General features: G+C 36.1%; 1 protein-coding gene across 1 annotated transcript in view; it reads right to left on the bottom strand.

Annotated features, from left to right (window-relative positions):
• The window catches only part of LOC113230905 (transient receptor potential cation channel trpm), a 542,480-nt gene that overhangs the window by 27,226 nt on the left and 504,320 nt on the right, over positions 1 to 10,934 (bottom strand). The window contains exons 17-21 of the mRNA XM_026465015.1: positions 10,056 to 10,246; positions 7,481 to 7,626; positions 4,174 to 4,395; positions 1,665 to 1,898; positions 602 to 724 (exon numbers count right to left, since the gene is read on the bottom strand). Coding sequence (XP_026320800.1) covers positions 602 to 724; positions 1,665 to 1,898; positions 4,174 to 4,395; positions 7,481 to 7,626; positions 10,056 to 10,246 — 916 coding nt within the window. The remainder of the gene's footprint in view (positions 1 to 601; positions 725 to 1,664; positions 1,899 to 4,173; positions 4,396 to 7,480; positions 7,627 to 10,055; positions 10,247 to 10,934) is intronic.

The raw sequence follows: 10,934 nt of genomic DNA, 5'->3' as shown, positions 1-10,934 counted from the left end.
CCGGAATAAGGTTATATTTATTTATACAAAAAATGAAAAAGAAGACGCAGCAAGCGGCGGCGGGCAGCGTCGAGCGGCGCCGCCGGGCGCACTTTATAAAATGAAATATAATGTAGAACATATTCTCTATTTAATAAAGTATACATTTTTTAAAAAAAAAAGAGCAAAGGGGCGCCGCGATTTAATGCGACGCGCTGCGATTCCTTTTCTTTTTTGTGTAAAGAAATGTAACCTTATTTTGGACAAGTTTACATAATATTGTTTGTTTTAATGTTTTGCAGAGTCGCGCCGTCTACCTGCGGTTGTCTGAGGCGACACTAAAACGATCTGTCTAAATCACCACGTAATGTTGGCTAGCGTGAAGCTATGATTAATCAGGAGTAACTATGTTCATTTCCACTGCCATCATAAATTGAAAGGTATGTTTTTTTTCACACGCACATAGCACCGCACTATGGAAATCCTGTAATTCGGGTGCCATGGACTCAAACATACCACAAATTACACTCAAACTCACGAGCAATAATGAAACTATGGAGTTTCCAAACATCAAGTAATAACAACATAAAAAAACGATTTAAAGCGCAAAGATGGCACTCACCTGCACTGACTGTATTTGACAGTTCGCTTTTTGGTTTAAGTCTTCCATTTTGGTCGTGATATGTTCTACTCTATCAGTTGTGTTTCTCACTCTTTCTTCTATAGAATTTGATAATTTAACTTCCTAAAAAAATATACATTTCTATTAATTATTTTAAAGACACGAGAAATAAGAACTTAAAAGTCACAAAATTTATATTATTAAATATCATGATATTTTTAATTTTTTGCTACCGCGATATTCATATTTTTTATTGTGAAAATACTTCACTAGTTTGTTTTTATTATTAATACAAAGTTTCAACAACATAAAGAAAAATTCTTCGATCTGTCTGAACTCGAACCAGCGTCTGTTGCTACACCGGGATCATCGCTCTTACCAACTGGGTTACAGACCGAGTCAGCAGACCTTGCGTATTTCGCATGTGCTTGTTGCAGATCTCTTGGTATTGAGTTTAAACTGCTTTTTGTCGTTAGTACCACTTGTGAGAAACTTATGAAAGTCAGTCTCAGGATCTTTGTATTAATAATAATTTAAAACTCTTAGAAACATTAAACATCTGTGATCTGCCAACGCAAGCAAAACCCAGTTTTTGGAATCACGTACACGCTTCGTGTAGTAAATTTCGTACGTATTATATTTATTTTTCTGTTATTTAATCAAATTGATCTTTTCAATATTTTCTTAGTCGTTTAATCATCGTTGTTCATTCCTCATTCCATAGTAAACTTGGGTTGTTTCTTTTGTTGAAAAATAATGGTTGGTCATATTCAATGTTTTTGAAAACTTTACACTGAATTTTTTAGTTCGTGTAATAAAATAAAGGTAAATTATTCTTCACTCTATGTTTTTTATTGCCAATTCTGAATTTATAATGGTAAAATAATGACCACCAAAAAGTTCACCGTTTTTTTGCTTTAAAGCAACAGAAATTACATCTGTAGCCCTTAGTTACAGGGAATCCATCGTAATGTTCTATAGTTTGGATTAGGAGATCGCGTTTATTTTGGTGGTGATATTTACGTCAATAACTATAAATTCTAATGGAATAAAGATTCCTTACCTGTTCCCTAAAATACCCTTCGACGCATTCTTCTTCAAAATCATACAAACGTTCCATGTCTTCCTTTTCCAAGAATAATTTCAGTCCGTTGTCATACTGTAACCTCTGATTGCTAACATTTCTAGTGATCCATTTACAAGTAGCATAGATGTGGCAGAAGATAATTAAAGGCGGTGGCAGTACAGGCTTCTGTTCATATTCCATGACCACTGTAAATCTTTGAAACATCCATACCTGTCAATGTGGAAGCAATTAGTTAATTGGAATGAATGAATAAATAGGTAACGATTACTAGACATAAGTAGTTAGTTATTAGAAAAGCGCTTTTGTTTCATAAAATGAATGAAAATCTATTAATTCTAAAGTACCGTCAAGTTGGTAAGTTTGAATTTCCTTGTAACTTTCAATAAAACTGATTTGAAAATACTTTTTTTTTTCTGTAAAAAAAATTATTGTTAATTGACAATTATTATTGATAATTGGATGCCGTCATAGGTTTTACAAAATGGCGTTTAAACGTTTTCGCTTGTTGTTGTTATTATTTCCTTAATGGCAGCCACTAGGCTTGGGCTAGTGTCAGTTTCGATGAAGGTTTGTTGTTAATGGATTTATGTCAACTTTTTTTAATATTTGAAGTTTCAAATAACTTAGCTTAGTTTCAACTACGATTTGTGAATTAACACGTTTTTGCTTATCAGCGTGAAACGGAAATACCAAATATTCTAGATGTCAAATGTGACATAACGTTGACAGTTATCGCAGTTTAACTGGTGGCCGCCATTAAGGAAGGAAATATTTAATTAGTTAAAGTTACGCGCCGTTTAACCAGTGAAAAGTGCTTAAATTTTTTTTGTACTCACTACTAACTCTGCATTCTATAAATTGAAAATATATCAGATGAAATGCATCGTATTACAAATAGACTTTCATATTTCTACAGGTTTCGTTCACTTCTAGTGGCTCTTGTTATGTGTGTTTGTAGAAAGGGCGGAAGCGCCATTTCGAAAATTTTTTTAGGGGAACATGTTTCAGGTTTTAACGACTATTTTATATTTATGTCCTGTTTTAAAATCCATTTTGGTTTTAATTAAGTTTAAGTTTTAAAATGAAATTTAAAACAGGGCGTAAATGTTTTAAAACTGTCGTGAAAAACCAAAACGCGCTCCACTGAAAAATTTTTATTAATGGCGCTTTTGCTCTTTCCGCTAAACACCGAGGACATGACTGAGTAGTATACGTATGTTGTGTAGTGCAATAATAATCTCAGTACAGAGTACTAAAAAAACGACCTCAAAAGTACGTGGAATTACATTTATTTCCCAAGTTTTTTTGAAATCGGTTACCGGAAAGTGCGCTAACTCGGATTCATCCCCTAGTTCGCCACTATACGGAACTTGACACAGGAGATAATAAAAATCGGTTCTCACTACTCAAAGTATATAGAGAGAGAAAAACGCCTCGAATTAGAGAATAGCAAAATCAACCATTAAAATAATTGGTCCTTATAATAAAATTTAGGCGCTATTTATAAAAATGAACCTCCATGCGTGAACAGCCACTCTTAGAGGTGGGTGGATATGGAGGTACCCTCTTTCCAAAAAAAAAGAATCATGAAAATCGGTGCACAAATATCGGACTTATCGCGTAACAAAAAAAAAACATACAGTCGAATTGAGAACCTCCTCCTTTTTTTGAACTCGGTTAAAAAAGATCCTTGAACCTATTTGTTTTAATAATAGACTATCACATGCAGATAAAATATTAAGGCGCCTTCAAATTAGACGCTTAAAGAAGCACTGCAGTGGCCACGACTCATTTTCATACATTATTTTAAAGCGTAGTTACTTTTGCGGTCACGATAAAGGACTATCCATACACAACAGGGCCGTGCCCGAGACGTGGGCAGGCCATGTTAGTTTGTATTAACTCCGGGCCCATCCTGGCGCGCCGGCCCGGATACGGACATGTGTGAACGAGTTCATACAAAATATACGCTGCGATATTTTGTGAGCCCCTGCCGGAGCGCGGCCCATCCATGTTCTGCACACGTCTCTGACGTGTGTGGATAGTCATTTAGTGAACTACATTACTGAAGTGCTATGGGCGCGCGGCTGCCGTGCCCCTCCAGCGTTTCTACATGAATCTAGTTTGAAGTCGCCCTTAGATTTGTATTCAATAATATTATAATTTCATGCATTGATTTGGTTTGGTTCAGAATCGTTTATAGGAATATCTGTAAGAATTATGATATAGAGAGCATAACTTAAGGGCACGTTTTACTCATATAATACATACACTCTCTTGCTCTACATTTCCAAGAACACGGAAAAATGTTTTTATAATGATTGAAACTAACTTTCAATAAGTAGATGAATAAACATCATTTATATATTATGAGTAAACCCACACTCCCTTAAGGAAAGGCAAATAATTAAGTATTGCTAAAATCCTTATTCCAAACCAAACCATTTCAAAACAAAAAAAGCAAAACAAAAGGAAAAATAAACACCTGATGCGAGATTTCATTGACTTCATTAAATATATTATTAAAGACAGCGATCAGCAAATTTATTAAAAGAATGTTGGCGACGAGTAGATACACGGTCATGGCGATTGGTGTGATCCAACGACCAGTCACGCATTTCGGCTGGTGAATATCTTTGCCGCATTCGGGGTCTATGTCAGGCGCAAACACTTCGCCGTACAGCATGAAGTATGGCTGGAAGAATACCTAGGGGCGGGGCAAGAAAAAAAATAAAAAGAAATTAATTGTGACCGACAAAAAGCAAAAAACTAATTAAAAATAATTATAACATTTTTATAAAACAAACCGACCTCAAAAGTTTGTGGAATCGCATCTATTTGCCAAGTTTTATTGAAATCGGTTAACGGAAAGTGGATGAAGTCCAATAAGTCGAATTCATCCCCTAATTTACCACCCTTAGAGGTGGAATATTTTGTTAAAATTTGAATGGAGCTACTGTTGAAGTACTCCCTTTCCAACAAAATAATAACCATTCAAATCGGTTCACAAAATGTCGAATAAATTGCGTAACTTACACAAAAAAACAATATAATCGAATTGAGAACATCCTCCTCTTTTTGAAGTCGGTTAAAAATAAGAATTATATTTAATAATTCCTGCCCCAAACAAAGGAAACATATCAAGAAAATTATATAAATTTGTATTGAAACAAAAAGATCTAAAATTAAAAAAGGTAGATCATTTTATGTAATCAGAAAATTATATCCTATAAAAATATAACGTAAAGTAAACAAAGTGGCAAAATCATAGGTAAAACGTAAATAAAGGACTTCAAACTGAAAAGAATCCAAATAAATTCAAACAATGGTCTAAGATGGTCGATAACAAAAGAACACGAATGCTTTTTAAATCCACAGCTTTTTCTTTATAGAGGATTCATCCACCGTAAGCTGTCTCTTCCAGTCTGGTCAAGTCTCGCAACAGGCTAAAATAAACAAAAGAAAATCTAGCAAGGACAACATCGATGATACAACAACTACGAAAACAATGGATTCGGTCTAGACGCTTCTATTTGATACGATTATGGCAATGAACCCGTGCTATACATTTTTGAAACTATTACGTATTTTTTGAAATTCTCATCTGAATATCTCTTCTGAAGTTATATATAATTTTAAATCAGCCATAACTTCAGGTAAAGTTTTCTCAATCAATCCGCATGTGTAAGTACAAGCAAATATATTGGCAAAAAGCTGACTTTTCCGAATTGGGGAGTCACCACACTTATCGACACGGAACTGCTTAAGCCGGTCAGAAAAATCGGTAAGTCCATGTAATAAGAGCGAAAATGACGTGCGTTCCGCGTCGGCCATCCTAGCGGAAACGAAATGCGCAACGTTTTTTTCGCTCTTTTTGCTCGGACATAAAAGTTTTTCTGACCGGTATATTGCGATTTGTGAATAAATGTGGTGAATCTCTTATGGAGTCATCGACGCATTTTGGTAAATTTCCACGATCTTATAACTACTAATAATAATATTAACAACGTACGTTTCTGACACAATTACGACACTGATAATAATACCAAATAGAACATTCTAGAACCAAACAGCCGAATATCGCAAACCTGATGAGAAACTCCGTTGACTTCAATGAAGATGTTATTGAACACGGCTATGAGCAGATTCACGAGCAGAATGTTAGCAATGAGCAGGTATATGCTCATGACCACTGGAGGGACCCAGTGTCCTACCCTGCACTCTTCAAGGCCTGGCAAACCACAAGGTGGAGCCATTTGTTCCGCAAACACTTCACCGTATAACATGAAGTATGGTTGGAAGAATACCTGTAAATGTTAGTAATGGTAGTCTCGGAAAAGCCTATGGTTAGTGACACTAGTGAAAACTCGTAATAATAAAACAAATTCCGAAGCTGTTGTCAATACCAAATAGTTGAGTTCAGATCAGATTTTCCCATCAATTGCAACGTTCTGCAGGCAATTACAACGGTGTTGAAGAAACTCTTAACGTTTCGATTAAAAGGTACTTATCGTCGGAAATAGTGCAAATCCGCGTATGTAGCATTGGTAAAAGGCATCTGCACTAAATCAAATTTTACAGGAAGGGATTTAACGTTGGTTGTTTACTTTGTTATTTCAATAGCTACGACTTTCATTTTTGCACAGTAAGCATTAATTTATGTTGTCTACGGACTGACAACAATAGATTCTCGTAAATCACGCTAATTTGGTTGCCATGACATATATACGCGGATATAATTTGGTCACTAAATTACCGAAATGGAAACTCATACTCCAATGCTATAATCCCCGACGTTTTTACAAAAAATAGTAGTAAATTAATTTGCTAGTCCTCGAAGCTAGTAAAGATTTGTAATCATGCAAAATAGTTTGAGCTTGTAGAATATTTTTTCATACAGTTATTTTCCTACAAGGTTATTTGAAAAATATTAATAACCTCGTAGGAGTATTTTACCAATGAAAAACTACTTTTGTTCCATGACTTTTAATAATTCATGAGATTTTACTTTCATACAAAAATATCTCTAACAAAAAAAAAGGAACAAGGATGAGCTAAGATGGGGCCGTCGGGGAGGACACTTGCATGTTTCACTACCTACGGCTGGTAACACATTGACTGTATGTTCGCAACCAATGCGTGAAGTTGTAATCAACTTCATGCAGCCGAGACCACGACTGCATGAAGTTGATAACGACTACGCATTAGCTGAATGCAGTCGATCTCGACTGCATGAAGTCGGAAGCCTGCCAAATACACATCTGAAAACTTATATTGCACAACTAAATCTTAAAAGTATATTTATCTTAAAAAATCTTGGAATAAAAATTTTTGTTCATGATGTTACTAATATAGTCCTGAGAGGTTGTTAGTATTTTACAAATATAATACTGTATAACACAAGCGGAACTATAGTTACAAACACCACCACCAACATTATACCTGACAAGTGTTTCGCCTCTCTACGAGGCACCCTCGGGAGTTGTTGATTGTTCAACGCTCGGTTGACGAAGAAAAAGAATGTGGAAAAATGAACTGTATAAAAAAATAATGTACACAAGCGCAGCTATTTTGCACGATTTAACTACTGGGTTTGCGAAGTAGCAAAGAAATTTACTTCCATTTCTATTAACATAGATTTCCGCAAAGTAATGCCTGAATCTATTAGTTACGTTTAGAGTCACAGCTTCAAGACTGCAAGGTAACGTCAGTTAAAAGTTGTGTGATACTCCATTAGAAAATGTTCATTATAACGCCAAAACTGATTTCAGTTAAATGATAAAAATACTCACTTCCCTGATGAGATACCAGCTAGCCTCCTTATCCGGATACAGTATAGCTTGTCGTGCTACACCAAATGACATTAGCACAACGAGTAATAGCACCACAAAGTATATCATATTCTTCACCATCTTACCCATCATCGTGACTAGAGGACCTATTGACAAGAAAATTGTATCAATTTAGAAGACAAATTATGTTTTTTTTTCATTATTTGTATTGCAAATTAGACATGCGCAAAGCAGTAAGCAGCTGTAAGTAAGTAAGCAGCTGTCTCGGAAAGTACTGTAATTTCAAACTACATTCCCGTAAAAGTAATATTACAGTGTGATATCACCATCACTGGCATCACACACACTAAAATGAGATGTGTTATAAGCATCACTCCGTATTTGTTTTGCTACTTAGTAATATTACTTTAGTAATATAAATGCGATCAATACGCGTAAGCTAGAGCAGAACAATAACACAGCACTATAGATAATTCACTATTAATAAGATTAATGTAACTGAAATAAAAATATCAAGCATCTACGAAATACGGATTTGTGTCGGGTGATGTTATGAGTGATTACTTAGTTTTTCAAAGTGATGTGTGATATCACATTACACTGACGCGTGATATAACAATTGTAATATTACTCTTATTGCTTATACGTCTCTATGCAAATTGAAGTCTAATAGAGATTAATTGCAAAATAGGTTTACTTATCATCAAGAAAACTTAATTAAGTCTAACTTTTGGTTGAATGGTACTTGCAAAAGCTCTAGATAGACAAAATTAATCAATCAGTTATTGATTGGAAGTTATAAACCAGAAAGAGGCAAGTATAATTAATCAAAATCAGAGCCCGATTAACTCCGGCTCCGTTCCAACAGTTGTGCACTGAAAGCCTTTTTTATTTGGCTCTTGTGTCTCAGCGATTAGCACTGTTAGAGTTAGACAAGGACGTCCCGGGATCTATTCCCGGTAGGACCAATTTGGGACATGAACTTTTCTAAATTGATTCTGTTCTGAGTTGTACACCGGAGTTAATTCCATTGCTCAAGTGGTCGTAATACAGGGTATTCAACTATTTGAGACCAGAGTCCCAAGTCTACTAATTTTCCTGAAACCACTGGTCATTGTAATTCCATTGAGACTCCGCTGAGATTATATTGCAAGTATGATAATATTTGATATTCTGGTAAAATCTAATTGCAATGGCAGTTGAGTCTCACCCGTGTGTCGGTAAAATGGCAGTAATGGCAATCATAGAATCACTAGTTATCGACGTTGCCTTACCTAAAACCATTATGAATTACTGTGCATATCTTAATTCTTATCTCGTTTAATCAGCAACCCGTTTTTAAATTAAATGTATTTTTATGTCACATAATCAGTAAACTACGCCATCGACGTGCCATTGTACAGTAGAATACCGAAAAATGCAAAGGAAGTTGAATACTAGCTCGAATTGCTAGCCACTGACAAGCTAAACTACTTTTAAGTTTTAGCAGAATAACAAACGCACAAAATTCTGCCATCGACACTCTATCGACCCCCTACTGAGATGATTTAAAATTAGCAGAATTGGGGCCCAGGTTCATTGGTGTGGTTATCTGGCACATCATTATTATATACTTTCGGACACATTATGCGAGCCACCGTGTATTTTTTTCTTAAAGGCCTAATATTTTTGTAAGCAGTAGAGCTCCTTGTGAAAGAGTTCGTACAGGGAAGTACTGCCACCTTACCTATTTCTGCCGCCAAGCAGTAATGTTAGCATTACTGTGTTCCTGTTTTGAAGGGTAAGGGTGCTGGTGAAATTACAGGCACATGGGACTTGTCAACTTATGTCTCAGGGTGATGGGCGCAATGGCAGTGCCCCTCAGATCTTTGCGATTTGAAGCTCTGAGTGGCACTGCAACTGTTATGGACAGGCGTGTAGCTTACCATGAGGCGCACGACTTATTCGTCCCGTCACTTGATATTATAAAAAAAATACTGTTATCGTCGAAGACGAAAAATTCCCCGGTTTTACAAATTAAAATTTTCTTTTTCCTTTTCTTTCTTATAGACGCTTAGTATACCAGTTTCAAAATTATACAATTTTGGATTAATTAAACTTTATAAGCTTTGAGCATTTAATACTGGAAATGCAAGGTAGCTATAGTTATGCATTTTTTATTAAGATAACAAGTGACGGGACGAACAAATCGTGGGTCTGGTGGTAATTGACACGCCTGTCCAAAATAGTTGCAATGTCATTTAGAGCTTTAAAACGCAAAGATCTGATTAGCACTGCCACTGCACCCGTCACTTTGAGACATAAGTTGACGAGTCCCAAATGCCTGTAATTTCACTAGCACCCTTACCCTTCAAAACTGGAACGCAGTAATGTTCACATTACTGCTTAGCGGCAGAAATAGGTCGGCAGTACTTCACTGGACGAACTCTTTCACAAGGAGTTTTAGGAGTACTAAACTTGAGTGTCCGAGAGAGTATATTTAAAGACGATGCATGCATCTCACTTGAGAAAGGGCCTATTCACTCTCACCTCGAATAGGCTCTTTAAAATATAAAACACAGAAGAAAAATCTTACCTAAGTACTTATTAACGCCGAGAATATTGAGTATCCTTAAATACCAGTAGATTATATCAACGCAGTAGATGACGCGGCCGATGTCCATCGAAGCGGTACGTAGGCGCAACGTCATACCGACCAGGAAGAATATTATGAAGCCTGCGTCGTATGTGTTCCACATATTCCATGCCCACACACTGAACTTATGTCTGGAAGAAAGAAGAGTTATTAGCGATTGGTAGGTTTTCATTATTGCTGCATATTGGAAATGAAACTAGTTTCAACCGACGTCGAATAACCGATTTCGATGATTCTTTTTTGTTGGAAAGGGGGTACCTCAGTTTTGGTTCCATTCAAATTTGAACAAAGTATTCCACCTCTAAGGGTAGCAAATTAGAGGATGTATCTGGTTTATAGGATTTCACCCACTTTCCGTTAACCGATTTCAATAATAATTGGCAAATAGATTAAATTCCACAAACTTTTGAGATAATTAAAAAAAAAAGTTATTTCGGATATTTTTTCTTTTTATGGTACAAGTGACGGGCTGAACGAGTGGCAACTGCGTGGTGGTAAGCAACTGTCCGTAACAGGTGCAAAGCCACTCAGAGCTTTAAACCACAAAGGGCACTGCCACTGCGTCCGTCACTCTGAGACATAAGTTAACAAGTATGCCTGTGATTTCACCAGCACCCTTACCCTTCAAAACCGAAACACAGTAATGCTTACATTACTGCTTGGCGGCAGAAATAGGTACCTATGCTGGCACTACTTCCCTGGACGGACTCTTTCACAAGGAACTATACTGCTACTGCTATATCACGACTGACTGAGATGGTAAAGTCATCAATCAGTTATGTCTAACATTAATGCAAACCAACACACTATAGTTACAAA

Source organism: Hyposmocoma kahamanoa, unplaced genomic scaffold, assembly GCF_003589595.1.
Source record: "Hyposmocoma kahamanoa isolate Upper Pololo Valley unplaced genomic scaffold, ASM358959v1 64, whole genome shotgun sequence".
NCBI lineage: Eukaryota > Metazoa > Arthropoda > Insecta > Lepidoptera > Cosmopterigidae > Hyposmocoma > Hyposmocoma kahamanoa.
The sequence above is the reverse complement of the archived record's forward strand: the minus strand, read 5'-3'. Positions and strand labels throughout refer to the sequence as shown.